This window comes from Carettochelys insculpta, chromosome 4 (assembly GCF_033958435.1).
Source record: "Carettochelys insculpta isolate YL-2023 chromosome 4, ASM3395843v1, whole genome shotgun sequence".
In the NCBI taxonomy this organism is placed as follows: domain Eukaryota; kingdom Metazoa; phylum Chordata; order Testudines; family Carettochelyidae; genus Carettochelys; species Carettochelys insculpta.
In genome coordinates, this window is record NC_134140.1 from 42,931,061 (window position 1) to 42,956,314 (window position 25,254).

Here is a 25,254-nt window from a genome sequence, read left to right on the forward strand (position 1 = left end):
GAAGACAAGGCAAAGATCACTTCAACCATCTTGTGACAAATATAAAGCCGTGAAGTCTTACTGTTTCAATGTAAAATGCAAGGTCCAATGAAAAAATAGTAAATCACTTATTTCACATAGCGAAATGTGCTGGTCTGTTCTTAAAGGGACTACTGTACTTTGGGACTTTTGTGTTTTTCCCCTACCCTGCTGTTATTGCATGTGATCTTTCAAATGTGCTCCTCCACAAAGTGGATTTATTTTGTGTAATTTTATGGTACACAGATTATACTGACTGAATTCATAGAGCATCTTAGTAGTAATCCGTTTGGTGATCACAGAATCATGCAGCAAAACTTCCTTCTCATTCATAATCGTTTGTTGCATCTCTCTGTAATTGGATATTCGAGATGCATATAAATACTGCATTCTAGCTAATAATGAAGTATTTGCAACAATCAGAATCACTCCCGGAAAACTCATTTTTAGTTCATATAATACATGCAGTTCCAAATATTAGGGAGTAATAAATATGTACCGCTGTGTTTAAATGTTGGATTTCCAAAAAAAAGTCATTGATTTGTTTTTCTATATTGATATTTTCAATTCACAGCTATTTAACTCAGGACAATTTAGCTGATGTCAGAGAAGCATATGTATGTAGAAATATCACTGACACTTTCTTAAGCCCCAAATCAGCAAGGTATGTTAGGGAAGGATTTTCAGAAGCTCTCAACATTGTCCTAATCCTGGTCCCATTGACTCTAGTCAGAGCAGAGTTTGACCAATACAGCATGCATTTGAAAGAAAAACCCTTATGCAAGCCTACCTTTAAGGTTGTGAGTAGTCCTGTTGACTTCCATGGGACAGCCTACCAAATTCCTTCCTAAAGGAGGAGGATGTAATGCCTTTTTTTTCCCCCTGCCATTTGATCCAATAAGAAACTTTAACAAAAGCTTCTCTTGTCCAAAGGTTGCATTTGTAGCCTGGTAACATGCACAATGAAAGCTAGTTACTATTACAGGGAGAGGATGATTTGAAGGTTAAAATTAGAGCAACAGGATAACCCAGGAGAGAGGAAAGATTGATAGTTTTGGGAGCAAGGGTTCAGAAGGGAAAGATTCTGTGAGGTCTTCAGCAGCATCCACTCTCCTTTGTATCACCTCTCTGAGCTTTTAAGAGTGTTCCTAAAAAGCCAACACAAACAACACACTAAAGAACAAATCCAACATCCCCAAAAATATTAGGAGAAAAGATGAATTGCATGAATTGTAATCTTGAAGGGTGCATTTATCTGATGGTGTCAAAAGGCAGGGGGGCATGGGGGACCCAGGGAATATAGTGTACTTGGCCTTTGACAAGGTCCTACACCAAATGCTCTTAAGCAGAGTAAACAATCAAGGAATAAGAAGAAAGGACCAGTACCTGGTTAAAAGTTAGGAAACAGGGTGGGAGTACATGCTCAGGTTTCACAATGGAGAGAGGTAAATAGCAGGGTCTCCCAAGGATCTGTGTGTTGGCACGTATGTCATTCGACATCTTCATGAATTATCTGAGAAATGGAGTAAACAGGTGGCAGAGTTTACAAATGATATTAAAATGCTCAAGATAGTTAAGTCCAAAACTGGCTGTGACAAGTTACAGAGGAATTCCCCAGCCCCATGCCCTAGGTGTCTTAAACATCTGACATCCAGAAACTTAAACTGAATGATAGTGGCTATATTGCTCAAGAGCAGTCCTGTTCTGTTCATTCCCTCTGAAGAATGTGACACTGACTATTATTAGAAAATGGCATTCAGGGCTAGGTGGACCATTGGTCTAATGCAGTATGGCCATCCATTCTTAGGAGATCACTGAATTCCACTTAAACCCCAGCCCTGGGGAAGTTAGAGCACCCTCAATTCCCATTTCAGTTAATCAGAGCTGAAGGTGCTCAGTATCTTTTATGACTGGGCACTAAATTTACCTCTCAGTGTCACAGTAACGTGATTTAATTCAGTTTCATGATTCAGTTTAATTATTTCAGTTTCATCATTTTTCTCAGTTAACATATAAGCAGCAGGGCTGACAGCCTCACCGAGCTCATGGGTAAAGCGGGGGCAAGGAAATCTCCTTCATGCCTTCTGAAGGGGCAGGAGTAGGAGCAGCCGGTGCTAGCTGGACTTCGGTGATCACTGCCCAGTGCTCCCTGGGGCATGCCATGAAGTGTTCCAGAAGTGATTTAAAGGGGCCAGGGCTCCAGATGCTGCCATTGCTTCCTTCTCCTCTTCTTCACGCCCCCCCGCATTGGGGGGGGCCTGCATACAGGACACAAGTTTGAAATGTGTTAATATAACTAGTGAGTAAATGAGGGTCTAGTTGGTTTTTCTGACCTAGAAAATAAGTGAAGCCAATGTAGTAGGCTTCATATTTTGTGATTTTTCACGTGTTAGTTAATGCGTTTTCCAAGCATTAAATATTCTGTCTTAATAGTAACAAAATTGTTTCCAAATCACAAACAGATGTTTAATTGCATTTGAAATGTATTTGCACCATTATAGGCCATGGATTAACAGCAGTAAAGGAGAAAGCAGAGGCCACTCTAGGAATTCATAATGCGAGTTCAGCATTTTCAGAAGGCACACAATCTGCCACAACTGAGAACAAAACACCAGGGATCAGTAAGTAGGTTATTAGTTCAAGTTCACCACAACTTTTTGATAAATTGTCAAATGCAAAGAAATGCAAAGATTTTGGTCACAGAATCCAGTTCATTGTGATTTGTGACTTGCAGTGTTGAAGATGCATTATGCTTTGTTCTTTTTAATTTTATTAGATTCCAGTGATGCTCCAGACCAGAGCTCCATTGGTGTTTCATCCTCTTCTACTTCATCTGGATCTCGTGGGATGTTGTCAACAATCACTAACGCTGTACAGAACACAGTGAGTAACTCAAATGTGCTTTGTCTTCTCAAGTTCTCCTTTGTGCCCTCTAATAGCAAGTCACACTTGAAGATGAGAGCTTGGGAGTTGTGTAACGGTTTTTCAACCTCAGACCTTTGATGATACTTCTACACAGAAATAACTAGCTCAAGACAAAGTTTTAAATTTATCAGAGAAAGTAACCAAGTAACTGCAAGTTAAGGGTGTGATTCCCTGCTTGCGTACACATACTCCTGCTAACATGATGAGAGCTAGTGCGCATATTAACAGTAATGTATTTGCAGTAGCGTGGGCAGTGGTAGTGGACACAAAGCTAAATTAGATATAATTGAAATAGAATTTTATGCTACATCCACATGGTTCGGGTGGGTTTGTACTCAACCTGCACTGAACCATGCCATTGCATCTGCTGTCCATGCTACTTTGATTATACTGCTATTTATACTAGCCTTGGCTCTCACTGAGTTAGTGCATGTGTCTGTGAATGCTTGTGAGTTGTTAGAAGGTGTGGTGCTCTCGTGGGAGTTTTTATTAAAATCTAGTCTTTTGTAGTTGACTTTGGGAGGAAGACTTCTGATATTTTTGCTGGCAGATAAAAGACAATCTTACATTTGCTTAGTTCAAGACTTTCACAAAACAACTTTCCAGTCAACTCCAGTACTTCACTGCCCAGAAAAGAGTAAAGGAAATCAGCGGGAGAGAGTCTCCTATCAACAGATTGCATTGCAGACACCTCAGTAATCTGATCTAAGCTTTCTTGACTGTAGTTATGTAGTGTAACTCCGGTTGGCTTATCGCGGTAGTGTAGACCAGGCCAAGGTCACAGAGTCAATGAGGTTGTAGCTACACAGGATTTGCTGGTGTTGAGTATATCTGAGACTTCCTGAGCTGCCTTGGGAGGACAGTTCTCCCACTTACAGACTAGGAGGGTGGGTCGGAAAGACAGGTCTGTCCATATGGATGTGGAAGGCCATCATATCACAGTAACAAGTGGTATTAAAAAAAGAAGAGCGAGTCAGATTTCTCAAGGTATTCCTGCCTCTTGTTTAAGGAATTTTCCTTCAGTGTTCTTTTACAGAGAACAGAGGCAGTCTTGATTTCTGAGACCTGTGTGAAGTTTTTCATGTCCAGCTGCTAATTTGAGAAGCTACCAAATATAGAGTCTGTGCTAAACGGTTAGTCAGTGCAGGTTCTTCTTCCATGCAGCTGACCCAGGGAGAGATGATTAAAGCTGGTGAGATGACGTAGGGACAGTGGTTTCATTGCAGCTGTGAAATGAAGAAAAAATAAATTACACAAGTCAGGTGAGCTCTTTTCATAAGGGACCTTAACTTCAAAGGAACCTTTTGTACCTAAGATTTGCACTGACCCACTGCATGCCATTTAAAGGAAGAGATGAACCATCCATGTATACAAAGTAAACATGGCTTTATTCTCTGATTAGTATTTAATTTATGAAGAGAGTTGTTCCTGGGCATATTTCTTACTGGCATCAAGCTATTAAATATCATTCAGAATAAGTTAATTATACAGCTTTGTATGGCAGAAGCTTGATTATCTGACATCCCTTTGGGCAGGGATTGCTGGATAGTCAAATTTGCTGGCTATTCGAGTGTGGCTAGTGGCTCCATTTAGTTGACCTGGGGGTGAGGGGACTGCACTGCTCCCAAGGGCCAGGGAGGACCACCTTGCTTCTGCCAACCCCAGCAGTGCAGCCAGCTCCACTCAGCTGGCTCTGGCTAGGGGAGCCTCCCCACAGCAGGTGGTTCCTCAAGTGCTGGATAACACAGCTTTTACTGTATAGTACTTTTTCTTCTGAAAAATGGGTTCAAAGCAAGGGGAGAGGATTAATGCAGTCATGAAAACCTATTATTAGTGAGGATGGAGAAACTTTTAAGAGTTAAACATTCAAAGACAGAGTCAACAGAATCAATGTTTTCTGTAGTTTCTTATTAACATAAAGTGTGAAGAAACTAACCACACTGCATTTTTTTATGTTCAGGGGAAAAGCGTCTTGTCTGGTGGCCTAGATGCTTTGGAATTTATCGGCAAGAAAACCATGAATGTCCTGGCAGAAAGTGATCCTGGATTTAAGAGAACCAAAATACTGATGGAAAGAACAGTTTCCTTATCTCAGGTTCGATATTGCTTCAAACCCCCAGATTTGTAAATGCATTTACAGGTTACTGAACCAGAATTTCATTTTCATGAGTAGTAAGGTTAATTTCAAGGAAGATGACAACCTCCATCAGCCATTGGACTAGGTGGTGGAGGGCTATCTCTGTGCTCCCAGAAGGGGCAGGGCTGAGAGCAGCCAACCTTCAGCACCACCCAGAGCACACCATTCCTGCCCCCCCAGCCCTTAGTTCTCCCAGAGCATGGGGTGCCGTACTCTGGCAGTGATTTAAAGGGCCCAGGGTTTCAGCTGTCAATGCCATTACTCCTGCCATTGGTGATGGCTGGAGCCCAGGCCCCTTTGAATTGCCAGGCCCCTGGACAACAGCCCGTTTTGCCCCACTGTTGGCAGGCCTAGTTAATTTAGTGTAATTAGACCTATGCAAGTAAAAATTATGCATTATGGCAGCTCCATTTTGTTCTCTGCAGGATTGCAAAGTAATGTATTTTGTAAAATAACCAAGGATATGCAATTACTGATTTTCGTAAAATACTGTGTCTGGTGATGCAAGTTGTACGTTTTTGTTTTATTCATAGTTATAAATCTGTATTCACACCAATACATACATAGTTGTTGTGCTTTCCTTGGGATGAGTAAAAGCGGAATATAGCATTCATTTTATTGGAAAAAGAATTAAAGCAGTAAAAAATTATTACATATATCCTTTTAAAGTAATGTTATTATCTAAGGAAACAGCATACCCAACAGCAGTGTATCATGCCTTACCATATAAATCAAGTCATGATTTGTCTCTTCAAAGATTCAGAGACTTTATAAGAGTATAATCTCAATGTAATCTTTGTCAATACCAGTTACTTTAGCTGTTTAGAGTTCAGATGTTCAGTAACTGCTTAGTACTTTTGCTAACCGCAGTAAAATTTCATCATTATACACAACAAAGTATTGTGGGGTGTTAATAAACACAGGTAGATCTAGAACAGATTTATACCAACACACCTCTAGAGCCCTGTCCGGGGCTATTCTACCTACTACCCAAGATCCACAAACCTGGAAATCCTGGACGGCCCATCATCTCAGGAATTGGCACTCTCACTGAAGGACTGTCTGGTTATGTGGACTCTGTCCTCAGACCCTATGCCACCAGCACTCCCAGCTATCTCCGAGACACCACTGACTTCCTGAGAAAACTGCAAGACATTGATGACCTACCAGAAAACACTATCCTAGCCACCATGGATGTAGAGGCTCTCTATACCAACATCCCACACAAAGATGGAATAAATGCTGTCCGGAACAGTATCCCTGATGATGCTACAGCACATCTGATGGCTGAGCTCTGTAACTTTATCCTCACACACAACTATTTCAGATTTTGGTGACGACATATACCTTCAAATCAGCGGCACAGCTATGGGTACTCGCATGGCACCTCAATATGCCAATATTTTCATGGCTGACCTGGGACAGCGCTTCCTTAGCTCTCGTCCACTAACACCCCATCTCTACTTACGCTACACTGATGATATCTTCATCATCTGGACCCATGGGAAGGAGACTCTAGAGGAGTTCCTCCGGGACTTCAACAACTTTCACCCCAACATCAACCTCAGCCTGGAACAGTCCACACAGGAGAGCCACTTCCTGGACACCACGGTGCTAATACACAATGGCCACATCAATACCACCCTGTACCGTAAACCTACTGACTGCTACGCCTACCTTCATGCCTCCAGCTTCCATCCCAGACACACCACACGATCTATTGTCTACAGCCAAGCACTAAGATATAACTGCATTTGCTCCAACCCCTCCGACAGAGACAAGCACCTACAGGATCTCTACCAAGCATTCTTGAAACTGCAATACCCACCTGAGGAAGTGAAAAAACAGATCAACAGAGCCAGACATGTGCCACGAAGCCTCTTACTACAGGACAAGCCCAAGAGAGAAACCAACAGAACACCACTAGCCATCACCTACAGTCCTCAGCTAAAACCTCTACAGCGCATCATCAGGGATTTACAACCCGTCCTGGATAATGATCCCCCACTTTCACAGGCCTTGGGAGGCAGACCAGTCCTTGCCCACAGACAACCTGCCAACCTGAAGCAAATCCTAACCAGCAACTATACACCACACCACAGTCAGTCTAACTCAGGGACCCATCCATGCAACAAACCTTGTTGCCAGCTCTGCCCACATATCTACACCAGCAACACCATTACAGGACCTAACCAGATCAGCCACACCATTGTGGGTTCATTCAGCTGCACATCTACCAATATAATTTATGCCATCATGTGCCGGCAATGCCCCTCTGCTATATACATCGGACAAACTGGACAGTCTCTACGTAAAAGAATAAGCGCACACAAATCAAACATCAGAAATGAGAATATACAAAAACCCGTAGGAGAGCACTTCAATCTCCCAGGCCACACAGTAGCAGACTTAAAAGTAGCTATCCTACAGCAAAGAAATTTCAGGACCAGACTCCAAAGAGAAATTTCTGAGCTACAATTCATCTGCAAATTCGATGCCCTCAGCTCTGGCTTAAACAAAGACTACAAATGGCTGGCTAAATACGGAAGCAGCTTCCCCTCCCTTGGTGTTCACACCTCCAGATCAACTGCTGGTAGTAAGCCTCACCCTTGCTGACTGAGCTAACCTTGTTATCCCGACCCTTGCTCTGGCTTATTTATACCTGGCCCTGCAGATTTCCAAGACCAGCATCTGATGAAGTGAGTCTGTGCTCACGAAAGCTCATGCTCAAAACTTTTCTGTTAGTCTATAAGGTGCCACAGGACCCTTCGTTGCTGTAGGTAGATCTAGGTGTCATAATACCTACATGTAGTACAATTAAGGGAATTCCTATAGCAGTAGGTATTAAAAGAAAGCCTTTATGTTACCACAATATTTTCCTGTTTGGATAATGTAAAATTGCAGTCACATATTTTTCTCTCAATAAGAGGTTTAATTTTTAATATCTACCACTGTAAAGCAGAAGCAGATTGATATTGTTAGAGCAGATCAAAAGCAAAGTAAGCCATGCTAAGCAAATTACATAATTGTACACTTTCCTGTACCTACTTGAGCAGTGCTCTAAATGACCATTATTATTAAACAAGAAATATGTACAGCCGTAAAACACTATGGGCCGAGTATGCAGTTGAGGTTTCTAAGTGGATCTAATTGCAAGATGAGGGCTTAATTTTGGGTTATGTATTTCTCTTGAAGCCCAAGTCTCTTCAAAAGTACAGTCATGTGAGATTTCACAATATTACTTCTCTGGTAATAAAGGGGACTTTCTCAAATAATGTAGACTCAAAATTTGATCTGACTGAAGAATTATAATCTGAAGAAAGTCATCTAGAATGTATGAACCAATTTTTTTCAAACTCTGGACTTCAGTTGTGTCTTCTTAGAGACATGCAGTGACATGAAAACCGCTAATTGGATGGGCAGGTATATGTCTATACCAGTGTTTCCCTAATGGTGTTCCACAGAACCCTGGGGTTCCACAAAGTGAAAATAAGAGTTCCACGAGAAAATTCCTCTGTGGCTCCCTGCACTGCTGCTGTTGAAACAGTAGAACTAAATTTAGTTGGTTTAATGACCGGCAGGGTGGCAGGAGTGATGCAGCCATTAAACCAACTGAATTTAGTTCTATTATTTCAGCGGTGCCAAGGCGCAAGGAATGGCAGAGAGCCTCTCACTCGCCCTGCTACTCGAGCAGCCACACCCCTCTGGTGGGTGTGGCTTGGCTCAACCCCCCCACCCCCACCCCAGTGAAACACCTTCGTGCCAGTCTTCCTTCCACTGGGCGCATCTGGCCACCTGGCATAGGCTCTCCAGCCAACGCCATGGATGGGTTAGTCCTGGAGGCTGGTTTGGGGATGAGGCAGGTTAATCCTGGGGGTGGGGGGCAGGTTGGAGACTGAGACGGGTTAAGATTGGGAATGGGGGGCCAGTTTGAGGCTGAGAGGGGTTAAGCCTGGGGATGAGGGGACGGGTTCGAGGCTGAGAGGAGTTAAACCTGGGGATGTGGGGGAGGGGGCAGGTTTGGGGTTAAACCTGGGAATGGGGGGTGGGTTTGCAGGATGAGGGGTAAAGCCTTGGGGATGGGGGGCACATTTGAGGGCTGAGGTGGGTAAAGCCTGGAGATGGGGGATGGGTTTGGGGACTCAGGAGGGTAGAGCCTGAGAATGGGGTTCTGCAAAATTATTTTGAGTTTAGAAGGGTTCTGTGGCCTGTGAATACCTGAATGCCATATCACCCAAAACTGAAACAGGAAATGGTGTAAACTTAATAGAATTAGATATTCCACCATTGTGCAGAAGGAGAGGAGAGGGCCAAAGTACCACTTAGATGTAAAATGTCCAAATAGGCTTAAGTGGTGCATAGGCTTTGTATAGGGTGAAATTTAACAGATAAATACAGTGGGAAGTGTGGAGATACACATCTCCTAGAACTGGAAGGGACCTCAGGAGGCCATTTAGTTCAGTCCTCTGCCCAGACCAAGCATCCTCCCTGGCATCTAATTTGCCCCAGTCCCTAAATGGCCTTGTCAAGGATTGAGCTCACAACCCTAGGTTTAGCAGGTTAGGGCTCAAACCACGGGGCTATTCCTCTGTGTGAGAGGTTATTGCCTAAGAAATAATCTTCTGTATTATGAGATCATTCCATAATATCCTCAAATGTATGGAGAACAGTTCTAATACACTTTTATTACCAAAACCTACCTTCAATTAGCAAATGATTTTTGGCAGTCTAAAGGTCATTTACAGTAGGTTCCAGTATATGTTTAAAATATTCTTTGTGGGTAGGAACCCTGGAAACAGCATTCTGCAGAAATTATGTTCTATGTAGGCACTGGATAAAGTAAAAATGTTTAATTTTTCTTGCTTTGCAAATGGTGCCTAAATTTGTAAGGTATTATCAGTAGCCAATAATACATTTGAGAATGTGAGCAATGATATTTGTTGTTGGTTTTTAAAGACAATTAATGATTACCATAGGGAAAACCTTATGTAGAACACTAGTTAAAAATTTTATAGAGAGATTTATCAAAGAAATTATGAGGCATTTCTGAGGCTGACTAAAATTTCAGCTCTGCAGGTGTGATATAGTCACAAATTTTATTATTATGGCCTAGAAGACATGAGGCTGAGAATCATAAAAGTGTCAAATCTGAAGTTCAGTCAATAAACCAACAGGAATTATATATATTTTTGCAGCTATTGCGAGAAGCTAAGGAGAAAGAGAAGCAGAGATTAGCCCAGCAAGTTACGGTTGAAAGGACAGCACATTATGGGCTGCTTTTTGATGAGTTCCAGGGTTTGTCCCATCTCGAAGCACTGGAAATTCTGTCAAATGAAAGTGAAGCCCAGGTACAGTATATAAGCTGCATAAATCACAAATAAAGTGTTTAGTGAAATAATTTTTAAAAAAAATCTTTCCATACAAGTTGCATTAAAGTCAATAAGAGGTTTTTCACTGACTTCATTGGGGTTGATTTGTACCCTGGTCTCATGAAGTCAGTGAAGGTTTTCCCAGTGACTTCAGTGACACCAGGATTTAGCACGAAGAAATCCAAGAAATCTGCCATTGAAAGTTCTAGTTGTTAAAATTATGTGTTAAAGGTGCTAATGCCCTTTCAAGCTTTATCAGAAGACTCGAGTGTTTTGTTTTTGTTAAAGGTCTTAAGGAACCTTGCACCAAATACATGTTGAGGTTAATAAAATAAAAAGCATTTCAGATTACTTATGTAATGTTTAACTATTCTTCATTGCATTGTGTTCTTATACCGTAGAGCCGTGGCTACACTCACTAGCTCCTTCCTTTTGGAAGGGGCATGGTAATGATACATAATGATACACATCACATCTCACAGAACTGGAAGGGACCTCCTGGAATTCATTGAGTCCAGTCCCCCATCCTCTTTTTTTAAATCTATTTGTCCCAGATTCCAAAATGGCCCGTCAAATATTGAACTGATAACCCTGGGTTTAGCAGGCCAATGCTTAAACCACTGAGTTATCCATCCCTGCTGCCTATCGCCAGATGGGAGAAAAGGGCATTTGAAGACCGGGGGTCCTTTTGAAGGGCCCCTGTCTACCTAGGCAGCACATGATTCGAAAGCAGCACTTTTGAATTGCCGCAGCCACTATTATGCATATTCATGGCAGTGCCTTATTAGCATATTCCAACCTCACTCATTACCATGCCCCTTCCGAAAGGAAGGGGCTAGTGTAGGCACAGCTTAGTTGATTAGCCCAAGAGATGATTAGAGATGTAAGCAGCCTCTGTGGCTTATTTACACATCAGTGTAACCTAAGGTAATTGGGCCTTGAGTCAGCTGATCCCTGTCAGGAAAACCTGACTAGAGCATTTAAATTATATTCTAGCCTTAGGTTAAGAATTTTGTGACTCATACCCAAACCGAGACTCTGACATCCACACTGCAGTGCACTGACCTGAATCAAAAGTAACCGTATCCCAAAATGTCTATTGCAGGGCGGCATGCGTGAAATTTCAAAGGGGGAGTGCAGCATAATCGGCTCCCCCCCGCAAAGGGTCCACCACTGCCTCACTGCAGCCTCTGTCAGCTGAGCAGTGCTGCCAGCTTCATTTCTGGTCCCCCCACCCTCCCAGGCCTCTGCAGCCTCGCCACAGCCTCTTTCTTCTTGTGCTGCCAGCCCTCCTGTTCCCTGGGGGACCACCATCCCTGGGAGCACTGGAGTCATTTCCAGTCTCCCAGCCTGAGTTAGCTGGGAGGCACATGTAGTAGAGGCAACTGAGTTGGGGGTAAGCTTCTAGCAGGAGAGTTCAGGCTTTTTTTTTTTTTAAGTGTAATTATGTTGAGCTATTATTTTCTTCCTTGGTTTAACTTTGCCCAGGAGGGCTGGAGAAGGCAATGGGGGGAACGGGCTCTTCAAACACTGGGGAGCTGCTAGTTTGTTTGTTTTTTTTGGGGGGGGGTTGTTTTGTTTTTTCCCCCCAAGCTGGAGAGTGGGTGGGATGGGGTTTTGAAATATCAAGATAAAGAGTTTATATGTGTATGTGTGTGTCTCTGTGTGTGTGTGTATATATATATATAATATAAAAAACACTGTCTCATTAAAAATTTTGTAGTATGTTGCTCTTTTTATGTATGTATATTCACATTTATATACTCATTAATAAATTTTACAATGTCTAGTGAAATACATAATTATTTTCTTATACTTGCTGAAAGGGTTTTTTTTATATGAACGTAACTGAAATTTTGATTAGTTTGGATTTTATTAGACGGGTTGGAGGGGCCCCAGTTAATTAAAAGAGGGGACTGGCATTAAAAGTTTGCTCACCCAGGTCTAGTGCTCCCTCCCTGATGACAATGCTCTAGCCCTATGAACATGGTGTTCTGCGGGAAAACTCTGCTGCCCACTCTGTTTTCTTATTGTGGTAGTGCTACTGATTGGATTCGTGACTATAGCTGGCCCTCCACAAGGAGCATGAGTAGACTGTAAAGGGCATTACTTGATTGGTATGCAGGCACCATGGAGACAGATTTATGAATGTCACTGGGGGCTGTACAGCAAAAGATAATTATATCAGAGTTTTTGCTACTCTGGAGTCTAATCTATGCACAGGGTGGGACACTTCCCACCAAATGACATAGATGTAAATGGTGCTATTGTCCCCACTGTTCTTATGGGGAGCCCATGTGTCCTCTTTTACATTTGCTTATGAAACCATATCCTGATTTCAGAGGGCCAAGCAAAAAGGAACAAAAAGTGCGGCAGTTAATTACATTCTGTGTGTGTAGAATGATGATTGAATGTGTTTTTGGCAGATTAAAATCATGTTGCATGTGTTTACAGAGCCATTTGGTTGCTAGTAAAAATAATGCTGTCTGTGTTATCATGGCTTGCTGTGCTCTTCACAACTTTTGTGAAAACCAACTTTTGTGAAAACTGGTGAGTCATTTCCCCCTAGAAGGATCTATAACTTCAAGGAGATGCTGAGTTTGGTACGCTCTGCCAGAAAGTGCAGCTACTGCAGCAGGAGCTGATTGCACCTGAGCAGCAGAAGCAAAGCATACTTTATATGCTCACATTATGGGTTTGTGTGGCCCAATGGAAGTGGGTGAATAGTACCTGTAGGAATGTGCTGGGTTGGGGGCATGGAGAGAAGAGAGCAGGCAGCGTTTGGGAAGGTTTGGTCTTGATGGCCATGCAGTGCAAGTCAGAATGATATGCTGAAAAATAAACTTGCTTGTGGCTAATAATGTGCATGTGCTAACTGCTGATCACTTGCCCTAAATGAGGAGCACCCCGAGTGGATCGTTAACGGCATCAGTCATTATTGTGCTTAAAGTCTTCTAACCCTAACCCAGCTGAAGAGTGGTACTGAAGCAGCTTCCAACTTTCAACCACTAGCACTTTCTTAGTCCCACTTCCTACTAACCAGTCTCGAGAAGCAGCTAATATAGCCTAATAATCTAGTACTTGAGCTCTTGACAATTAACTTAGAGGATCCAGAAGTAGTTGCTTTCTTCCCTGCTCCATCGTACTCTGGGTGTCTGTCCCTGACTGCATAACCCAGCTGGGTGATCATTGTTGTCCTCCCAGGAGTCCCATCTCTGAAAAAACACATCCCCCTGCCTGGCTAGTGGTGGCTGCAAACTGGTGAACTGCATCCCCAGAGCTTGGAATGCAATATGCTCCAGCAGTCCCCAAGGCTCCCTGCCCCTGCTGCATCCCAGGAGGCTAGTGGGCAATTTGGGGACCAGCTCCCGTCCTGATACTACACACAGACATGGTGCCCCTGCACAGGGGCAGGGGGATTCCAGGAGCAAGGGCCAGAGAGCAGAGCACAACCTTGCAGAGAAGGAGTGGGAGAGCTCCTGGCTCACCATGGCATGGGACAGAAGGGGGTGGTAATGGTCCTGAGCAGGTGGGCGTCAATGAGCCACATCCCAGCAGATGAGTTTGCTCCCTGCTTTGGACAAGCTGTGAGCAGTGGCAAGGAGTAACAGGAGCCAGAGTCACTGCCACCACAGAAAGATTGAGGAAGGGGGAACGGCTCAGCCAGGTAGTAAACGCACTTCTGGACCACTGTGCTAGCTCCCTGCAGCACTGTTACTCTGCTTCCAGGAACTGTGGCAGATGTCTGGAAGGCTGTTTAGGACTCTGAGTCAAATTGAGGCCTTGGGTACACAGGAAGCAATACGGCTCAGACCATAGGTCCAGGCTTAACTCCTAGGAACCTCAGTCCAAACCTTGGGATAGCACAATTGCAAGAAGGGGTTGCATTGGATGCAAGCAAGGATTGTATTGGGTCCAGACTCAGACCTGGGCTGACGCTGCTGGGTAGGTATACCTGTAAGATCTGAGACACATGCTTAGGTTACTAAAGTCTATCTGGCATCTGTCTTTCAACAGTTAGTTTATTGGCTCTTCCGTGCAGCTGTTCAGAAAAGCCTTAATGGACATTCAATGCTGATAGTTATACATTGTGCCATTTTTCCAAATACATTTCTTAACATATCTTCCTCTGCCTTTTTCCTTTAAAGTCTCTCTCTCTCTGCCCTTGCAACAAATAAAAGTACAAGGAATAGTATCTTTTAAACATAATGGTCCTGCTTTTTAAAAAGGTTATCATTTCAGCCTCCTATTCTGGCACAAATAATGTCAGGCCCCATTCAATAGCACTTCTACCTAATGTCTCTGTAGTTGTTGTGTTTTCACCTATTTCTTCGTATAAAAGTATGAATACAGAAATCATAGTCAGGTCTATTAAAAACAAAGAAGCAAGTAAAAAAAAAAAAAAGCCTTCACATTCATCATGGCCAAAACTTAGCTTCTATTGCTTATATTCATGTTAACCAGAACTCTCAGAACTCTTTATAATGAAATAAGGTCCATCTCTTGTAAGCAAAAGTCTTAGTGCTTGGGTATCAACTGCAGATCTAGATGCCCTCTTAAGAGGGAAACTGACAGCAATTTGGGGACCCTACCAAGAAATTCCTAGTTGAAATAGGAAACAGACTGCTGAGTGTCCACTGAAGGCAGTCTCTGGGAATTTGTAGGGGCAAAGGCTGCTTTTGAGGAAAGCATACTACTAACAATCATCCACTAGGTTCATTGCCTTCATTTTCAAGACTTTCAGTGTGCTGGAACCAGACTTTCTCAGCCATGATGATCTGCCATGACCATTGCATTCTTCAGAACATTTGGACTATCAGTAATGTGTCTAAGCCCTCTGGGAGCAGGGACCAAGGATACTACTCTGGGATTCCCTGTCACACCTGTTCAGAATGACAGCAAGTCTTCCCCTATGCTCTTCCTACCCATGGTCTTCACCAAAGCCTTCCCAGAATAATTTAAACATATTTATTTCTTTAATCCAAAAAATGTTCTTTGATATCACAGGGTGGCCTAAGGAACTTACAAGTTTTGTGCAATGTTTGTAAGAAACTTTGATACCAAGTTGATGAGCACATAATTCATCCCGAGATAAGGTAGACAAAGGACCTGATCTTCTAATGGGAGGAGTTGTTGGCAATTGCTAAACACACCTCAGGGTCAGGATCAAAATTCATAACTTCAGTAGAGGGCTGATTTGGGTTAATAATGACCACTGTCATTTACTTCCTGTTTCAGATTCAGTCATTTCTAACATCACTTAATGGAGAGGAATTGGAAACTGTGAAAAACTACTTAATTTCTATTAAAGAGATCTTCATTCCAAAAGAAGCAAATGATGAAGAGGACCAAGAAAAGAAAGGTAATTAAAAATAGTTGAGTGTTCCATGTGAGAGCTGTTTAATTTATATGTTTAATTAAAAAAAAGCTTCAACCCAAATTAGCATGTTCTAGTGAATTGAGAGTTGACAGCAGACACACAATTTGGAGTGAACTTCTCTCTAATAAGCCAAGGCTACATGTACACTAGAAGCATCTATTTACAGAAGTTACTGTCGGAAAAGAGGTGCTGACAAAACTTCTGTCAGCAAATCACATCTATACATAAAAGCAGAGGAGGGAGAAACAGTAACAGGAAACCTAGAAATGGCAGAGATACTTAATGACTTCTTTGTTTCGGTCTTCACCAAGAAGTCTGAAGAGGGAATGCTAGTGGGGAAGGGGTAGGTTTAGAAGATTAAATTAAAAAAAGAATAAGTTAAAAATCCCTTAGAATAGTCAGATGTCTGCAAGTCACCAGGGCCTGATGAAATGTGTCCTAGACTACTTTAGGAGCGGATAGAGGAGGTTTCTGAGCCTTTAGCTAACATCCTTGGAAATCATGGGAGATAGGAGAGAGTCCAGAAGACTGGAAAAGAGCAAATATAGTGCCCATCTATAAAAAGGGGAATAAAAACAATGCACAAAACTACAGACCAGTCAGTCTAACTTCTGTGCCAGGAAAGATAATGGAGCAAGTAATTAAGAAAGTCATCTGCAAACACTTGGAAGTTGGTAAGATGATAGGGAACAGCCAGCATGGATTTGTAAATAACAAATCATGTCAAATCAATCTGATAGCTTTCTTTGCTAGGATAACAAGCCTTGTGGATAAGGGAGAAACAGTGGATGTGGTATACCTAGACTTTAGTAAAGCATATGATACGGTCTCGCATGATATTCTTATCAATAAACTAGGCAAATACAACTTAGATGGGGCTACTATAAGGTTGGTGGAAAACTGGTTGGATAACCATACTCAGAAGTAGTTATTAATTGTTCTCAATCCTGCTGGAAAGGTATAAAAAGTGGGGTTCCTCAAGGGTCTGTTTTGAGACTGGTTCTGTTCACTGTCTTCATCAACGATTTAGATATTGGCATAGACAGTACACTTATTAAGTTTGCAGATGATGCCAAGCTAGGAAGGGTTGCAACTGCTTTGGAGGATAGGGTCATAATTCAAAATGATCTGGACAAATTGGAGAAATGGTCTGAGGTAAACAGGATGAAGTTTAATAAAGACAAATGCAAAGTGCTCCACTTAGGAAGACACAATCAGTTTCACACATACAGAATGGGAAGCGACTGTCTAGGAAGGAGTATGGCAGAAAGGGATCTAGGGGTTATAGTGGACCACAAGCTAAATATGAGTCAACAGTGTGATGCTGTTGCAAAAAAAACAAACATAGGCCGGTCAGCCGTACCTCATTCCCTGGGAAAATAATGGAGGGGATCCTCAAGGAATCCATTTTGGAGCACTTGGAAGAGGGGAGAGTGGTCAAACGTAGCCAACATAGATTCACCAGGGGCAAGTCCTGCCTTACCAATCTGATTAGCATCTATGACAAGGTAACAGGCTCTGTGGACATGGGGAATTCAGTGGATATGATATACCTTGACTTCAGCAAAGCTTTTGATACAGTCTCCCACAACATTCTTGTCCATAAGTTAAGGAAATATAGTTTGGATCCTTGGACTATAAGATGGATAGAAAGCTAGCTTGACGGTCAAGCCCAACGGGTAGTGGTCTGTGGTCAATATCTGGATGGCAGTCAGTTTCAAGCGGAGTGCCGCAAGGCTCAGTTCTGGGGCAGGTGTTGTTCAACATCTTTATTAATGACCTGGAAGAGGGACTGGATTGCACCCTCAGCAAGTTTGCAGATGACACAAAACTAGGGGGACAGGTGGATACGTTGGAGGGTAGAGAGAGAATCCAGAGTGACCTGGATAAATTGGAGGACTGGGTCAAAAGGAATCTGATGCAGTTCATCAAGGAGAAATGTAGAGTCCTGTACCTGGGGCAGAAGAATCCCAAGCATTGTTACAGGCTGGGGATCGACTGGCTCAGCAGCAGTACAATGGAAAGGGACCTAGGGGTTATGGGAGATGAAAGGCTGGATATGAGTAAACAGTGTGCCCTTGTAGGCAAGACGGCTCATGGCATACTAGGGTGCATTAGGAGGAGCATTTTGAGCAGACCTAGAAATGTAGTTGTTCCTCTCTATTTGGCACTGGTGAGGTCATATCTGGAATATTGTATCCAGTTTTGGGCCCCCTGGTATAAAAAGGATGTGGATGTGCTGGAACAGGTTCAGCGAAGGGCAACAAATATGATTAAGGGTCTGGAGCACAAGACCTATAAGGACAGGCTGAGGGGTTTGGGCTTGCTTAGTTTACAGAAGAGAAGACTTAGAGGTGATTTAATAGCAGCCTTCAACTTCCTGCAGGGGAGCTCTAAAGAGGAGGGTGAGAAACTGTTCTCAGTGGTGTCAGATGGCAGAACAAGGAGTAATGGTCTGAAGTTAAAAAGGGAGAGGTGTAGGTTAGATATCAGGAAAAACTACTTTACCAGGAGGGTGGTGAGGCATTGGAATGTGTTGCCTAGAGAGGTTGTGGGATTCTCCATCCCTCGAGGTTTTTAAGTCCTGGCTTGGCAAGGTCCTGGTTGGGATGACTTAGTGGGGATTCATCCTGCTTGAAGCAGGGGGCTGAACTAGATGACCTCCTGAGGTCCCTTCCAGCCCTATGATTCTATGATTATGGGGTGCATTAATGGGTGTGTTGTGAGCAAGACATGAAAAAAAAATTGATGCTAGCAATATTTTTTTTCTAAAATATTAAATATGAAATGTTGTGTGTATCAAAATTCTAAGACTAGGTCTACACTACAGCGATCTTTTGAAAGAAATCCTTTTAGAAGATCTTTTCCAAAAGAACTTCTTTCAAAAGAGTGCATCCACACATAAGAGCCAGTCAAAGGAGTGATCTGCTCTTTCAAAAGACAGCATCCACACAGCCTCTGCTCTTTAGATAGAATGTGCCAGGGATTGAAAAATCAGATGCCATGAGGACTGTTCTTTTGGACAAAAAAAAAAGGGCCTGTGGAGCATCTACACACATTTTCTTTTGCAAGGAGCTTTCGAAGGAAGGCACTCTTTCTGAAATGGGAGTGGAAGAGCACTTTCAAAGGAGCGCCATGTTCTCTTGATTTAATTTCTCAGTGTCGATTTGGATTGTTTGGCAAGAGTCATGTTCAGAGAAATGACGTGATGTTGCACCTGATATGAGGCTCCTGCTCTCCAGCGTTCTTTTTACCGTTAAGTGGGTCTGTGATCAAAAGATGCAAAAACACTCTTCCCATTTAAAAAACTGTAAAATGTTACTTATTTTGATTTTCCAGTAGTTTTCTGTAAAAAAAAAACCACACACACAGATTTATAAAAACACAAAATTTAGAACTATTTTTCCATACCTAATTTGTTTTGCATTTCTTTTTCATAAAAATGTTTTTTAAGCTTTAAGGAAGGACAGGCCTTTTGTGAACAATATTGTCCTTTCTATTTTTGTACAAAAGAACAACATTAACCATCCTCCTTTGAGATATTATATTGATTTTTTTTTTTTTTGGTTTTGGGTTTGTATTTAATTTTTATACTTAATTATAGGGTTGCTAACCATCCTCCTATCAGAAAGACATTAGTTGTTCGTTCAGATGATTTTCTCTTGTTATTTTTTGTTCCTTGTAAAATAAAAGACATCTACAAACCTAATTCTTTTACATCAACTTTTGATCATTATGTGCAGCAATTTTTCGGTATGAAACACTTCACCCCACCTCCACCCCACAACCAGCATGTATGTGTTGCATCCATATATTCTAAGCCCAAAAGTGTTCTGTGGTCAAATAAGTTTGAGAAACACTGATCTGGAGACATTTCATTGTTGACACCACTTGGAGCAGCAGCAATTTCTGTTCTCTACATATTGTTGTCACCACTGCAGTCTCCAAGCACCTTCCATTAGTATGATTAGTTTATTAAGCAAAGGGACTAACATCTGTCTCGTGGTTTATCCTTTCATCCCCTCCCCAAGGGAAAACTGTGTGTGCAGTGGATTGTTTTAGTTAGGTAGGTTGTTGTTTCATAAATGTACTGTGAGTTGTTGTAGGTTGTTGTTCCATAAATGTACTTTGAGTTTATACTGGTGAGAGCAGGTCAGAGAAACGTGGCTTGCACTTGCAGTGGAAAGTGGTGAGGTCTGTGATGATCCTTAATGCATGGGATCTTCATTCCACCGCCTCTGATCAGCCTTTGAGAATGCTCTCTCTCCAGCACAAGGTGGAAAGTTCCATTGTGCCTGAGGAGAGCATTTATCAATCAACACCCTCATTCTTAAGCATACATATACATACATATCTCATAGAACTGGAATGGACCTCGAAAGGTCATCAAGTCCAGTCTCCTGCACTCACAGCAGGACCTGTCACCATCCCTGACAGATTTATTTTTATCTAACGTGCCCCAGACCCTTGAAAGGCCCCCCTGCATTTAAAGGACCAGTGCTCTAACCACCAAGCTATCCACTAAGCAATCTTCTTGATATGCTGATACCAAGCCACATGGAGCACCTTGAAGATAAACACTGAAGCAAAAAGCATAATTAATTTTGCTCTGCAAAAACAAATTGGTTAGAAAATGAAAATACTTCCTCCCTTGTGACAGAGGAGATAATAATCACAGACATGTTCAATGCAGTTTGGAGCGAGAGAATGGTCTTCAGAGCATGCTACAGTTATTTTAGGCTGTATTAAGATCAGCTGATCTTCAAGGTGACTCATTTCCTTTAGCCAAAGTAAGTGCACATTGGATACATTTACCCCAGTGCAGAAGGCCAGGGCAATTCCTATGCACTACTTAAGTCCCTGATCCATTTGCATGTATATGTATATCCTCATGTAAATTAAAGGCAGTATAATACAGCATATTGTATATCAGTTTGTGAGCAGCCCTTTTGTGTGAACGGGATTTATACTTTTACACTACATAGTGGCAAATGCTACCCATAGTGCATAAGCAGAAATTCTCACACCAAAGCTTTTCATAACTTGTACCCATCATAATGATGTCTGTCCACAGATGTTTACAAACAAGGTGATGATGTCATCTTGCATTTTTTATAGATTAATTTAAAATAATTTCACTTGCTGATTATGTACCCTTTAAAGCAGCATTTCCTGTCTTCCACAGAACACTGGTGTTCTGTGAACAACTCCCAGGTGTACCGTGAGCACCTGGCACTTTTTTGGTATCATGCACTGATGGTATATATTTTCTATCATTAAAACCAGATACAACGTTACTTCTTCATTGCTAAGATACCTTATTAAACTACTTCATCTTGTTTTTGCTGTATGTTGCTGTTGGGGGGGTTTGGTTTGGTTTGGTTTGATTTTGGTCTGACAATTTTTTTGAAGAAAATTTTCATAGGTGTTCCACATAAAATGCTATTGTGTGTTGTTCAGTGGTCTTAAAAAGTTTAAGAAAAACTGCTTTAGAGGGTATGTCATTTTTTTTTAATATGAGAGGCTGAGGGAGACTATAGAAACATTACATATTTAAGTGTTTAACATCTGGCCTCAGACAGTTTCTGAAGCTGATGGAGAAAGAAATCTGACCTTTGAGAAATGGAGAGCAGACCCATTTTCCTTTCAGATATTTCTAACATGTTCACAGGCAGCTGTGTGAAATTTCCTTGGGGAAAAACGTTGCCAGCCATTTTTTTATACATCCCAATGTTTTGCTTCTCAGCTTGAAAATTTTCATGAAGCCAAGTTAGATTATTTTGCTACAACTGAGTCTCCTGAGAGCTGAAATACTTTTGTCTAACCCAGTGACTGTGCTCAATATGAGGGTAGCCAAATGAAATTAATGGCCTGTGATACACTGGACATAAGACTAATGATCCCTTCTGGTCTTAAACTGTGTGAAATGATGAATAAGATAAACCCTTATGGGAAATTCCTATATAATTTAAGAGAGATTAAATCAATAGGGTTCTGTAGAAATTACTGTAAAACCTCATAAAACAAAATAGCAGAAATGTAGCACTTTAAAGACTAGTAAAATGACTTATTCAGTGATGAGCTTTCGTGGGACAGACCCACTTCATCAGATCAATCTCATTTCCAATACAGACGGACATTTGTAAGTACAGAGGTCCAAAAAAAACTGCAATAAAAACTGACAAATCAAGTACATAGGACTGAAGGAGAGGGCTGGTAAGTGGGGGATGTTAAGTGTCCTGCCTGAGATATCTTAACATCCCTTGCTCATCAGTCCCCTCCTTCAGTCCTATATATGTGATTTGTCATTTTTTATTGCAATTTTTTTTGGACCTCTGCACTTAGAAATGTCCATCTGTATTGGAAATGAGATTGATCTGATGAAGTGGGTCTGTCCCACGAAAGCTCATCACTGAATAAGTCATTTTGCTAGTCTTTAAAGTGCTACATTTCTGCTGTTTTGTTTTGTTGAAGTACAGACTAGCACGGCTACCTCTCTGTTACTAAAACCTAATGCAAATTCATAAAGTGGGTAATCGTTTCTATTGGCCTGCTCCAAAGCCCACTGAGCTGAAAAGAGATCTTCCCACCCACTTTCAACACAAGGGGTCTGGATAAGTCCTTAAAGACATTTTGAACCCTCCAATAGCATCATGTGTAATGAAACAAGAATACAAGAATCTAATTTTGAATTAAATTGTATAGGTTGCTTCAAAAACTGTATGGAAAAATGATAATTTTCTATAGGACTTTTCCACAAGGGCTGTGCTGGCATCAGCATGACCACCAGAGACGCGTGAGTTTTGGTGTTTTTCCCTTGTGATTGGCCACGCATGGAGCATTGCAAAGACACTGTGCACATCTCCTTATGTTGCCCTGCAATGCCCCCTTCAGACAATATCCCTGGGAGTGCCTAAGGCTAAAGTACTATTTATCTTTTCTTAGCCAGAATAAAATTTGGGGTTTTCAGGGAGGGCGTAAAAACAAGGAGGGTGGGAGAACGGGTTTTTCATGACCTTCAGGAAGCCCTGTGAGACAGGAATACCAGGCCCCTTCCTGAATTTACTACATGCTTTCCTAAGTGTCTTTACTGAGTGTAGCCAATGTATAAAGCTCCATAAAACTTAAAAAATACAGTTAATAGGCCTATAAAGGGCAATAATCTGTCACTTTGAAATAAATATGATAACCAGCATCTTTAAATTTAATTCTGCTAATGACGTAAACGTTTTATCCCATCGCAGAGCACAGTTTTATTAACTGCTGCAGGGCTCTAATTCAGCCAGCTCTCGTTTGTGACGTCTATATAATTTGATGGGTTTCTATTCTCCACTTACTGTGGTTCATGATTCTGTTCTTACCTACAAAACCAAAGGTTGCACTGATGTGTGTTCCTCCCAGAGCAGATTGTTGTTCTATTTTTCCTTATTTATTTACCTAAATTGATTTGTTTAGGGATCTTAGGCTTGTTGCCATGACATAGTCCAGGGGTCAGCAGCCTTTCTGAGGCAGAGTGCTGAAAGTTGTCCTTTTGACCACCATATACAGTCCAAGTGCTGGTGATACTTTTCGAAGTTACTAACAGTCGTACTTGCAACAGCTTCATTAATAAATACATAAAGATGCAGAGCTTTATGGTTTAGGCAGAGGTTGGTAGCATTACCTGGTGTTTTGGTAGTGCACAGGCGGCCTGGGTTTGAGCAAACTCCTGGCTGCATGGGAGAATAAGGGTGAAGCTGAGCTCCTGCCTCATGCACCAGTGAAAATTGGCTCATGCGCCACTCTTGGCACCCATGCTGGCGGTTGCCGACCCCGATTTAGAGTAAGGATGGGAAAATGCATCCCAGGTTAGTAAATAAACAAACAAAAGTGAGGACATAACAAATTTCAATGAGTTTTTGTAGTTTAGTCAAGCTTAGTTGAGAACATCATCAGTAGCATTGTCAGATCAAGCAAGCTGCTCTTTCTAACAGAGCTGTGTTTACTCATATTTCCCCAGAAGGATGTTCGTGTGGATTCCAGACACATTGTAGGCAGGTCTTAGTGAACATAACCAACCAACCAAAGATAGTTGAGGAGATTATATAGATAAAATATTACAAGCATATATCATAAATGGTCATCTTGGAAAGCTTTATCTTTGAAGCCAAAGTTAAACTAAAAGATAGTGAAGTATATGCATCTTGGGAACCCCACAGAAACAACACCATAGCTTCTGCGGAAACAATGATAGCTGTTTAAGTTGTCACAGGCAAATGTAGCAATCTGTATGACTAAAACGGGGAATCAATGGTTTACTCACAGACATTCTACAATGAAAATCCTGCCTAATAGACTAACCACAAAAATAAAAGTCTTTGTTTAGCTAGGGTTCAATTTAGGTAAAAAGGAAATGATCTTTTGTAGCCATTGTCCCCAAAGAGTGACAGGAATTATTTTGAGGGAATTCTGTGGACTGTGTTATATAGGAGAGCACACTAGATGATCACAATGATCCCTTCAGTCCTGGGAATCTATGAATAAGTAGGAAATACCCTTTTTCATAAAGTAAACTCTTTCATGTCCGGCAGCCCCAGGACCAGGGAGTTGCCAGATATTCAAATATTTTAGATAATGGAGAGGTATACCTAGCAATGCATAACATTAAAGAAAAACAAGATTTTATATTAAAAACAAACAAAAATGTGTTGTACATGGTAGACTTATGCTTTATTTGCTGTATTTGTGTTTACTTTTTCTATACTGTACTTTTGGAAATGGAAACTCGAATTTACTTATGGTTAAAATGCCAGTTATGGAGAGTTCTGGATGACAGAATGCCAGATATGAAAGAGTTTCCTGTATGTACTCTGATTATGCTGCTCTGTTACAATGTGTACTCTCTCACTGGGAGAAAGGGCTTATCTCTTGGGGATGTATGTGTTCTTCCCTGGTGTCTGCTGACCTACTGCAATTCTGAAGAGTTATGGCAAGACTTGTAACTTGTACAGAATCATAGAAATGAAGACTGTACAGGACTTTGAGAAATCAGTTAGTCCAGGAGCGGGGAACCCTCAGCCCACAGTCTGAACATGGACTGTGACTTGGCTGGATCTGGGTCCTGAGGGTCAGGGCTCCCCTCCCCAGCATCCTGCTCATGGTGGAGTTGGAGGGTGGGGGATCGCCAAGCCTCATGGCCCAGTTCAGGCAAGCCAGGGCTGGATTCAGCCCATGGGCACTGCCAGGGTGGTGGGTGGGAGCAGCTCTGCATGGGGTTGCTACCACTCGCTGCCATTCTGCCAGCTGGGGAAAGGGAAGGGGCAGCAGCAGCAGTGTTGCCTGAGGCCTCATCTCTCTGTTCTGATTGGTCAGAGTTTCAGCCAATCACAGCAACAGAAAGCAGTGCCTGGAAGTGGAAGGAGGGGGTGCAGAGCCATGTGGATCTG

The 25,254-nt window shown here is 42.0% G+C and overlaps 1 protein-coding gene across 2 annotated transcripts in view; it reads left to right on the top strand.

The window, feature by feature from the left end:
* The window catches only part of KLHL5 (kelch like family member 5), a 218,534-nt gene that overhangs the window by 15,513 nt on the left and 177,767 nt on the right, over positions 1-25,254 (top strand). For both annotated transcript variants that reach the window (XM_074992605.1, XM_074992606.1), the window contains exons 4-8: positions 2,520-2,639; positions 2,795-2,901; positions 4,904-5,038; positions 10,276-10,428; positions 15,688-15,811. In XM_074992605.1, the coding sequence (XP_074848706.1) occupies positions 2,520-2,639; positions 2,795-2,901; positions 4,904-5,038; positions 10,276-10,428; positions 15,688-15,811 (639 nt within the window). The remainder of the gene's footprint in view (positions 1-2,519; positions 2,640-2,794; positions 2,902-4,903; positions 5,039-10,275; positions 10,429-15,687; positions 15,812-25,254) is intronic.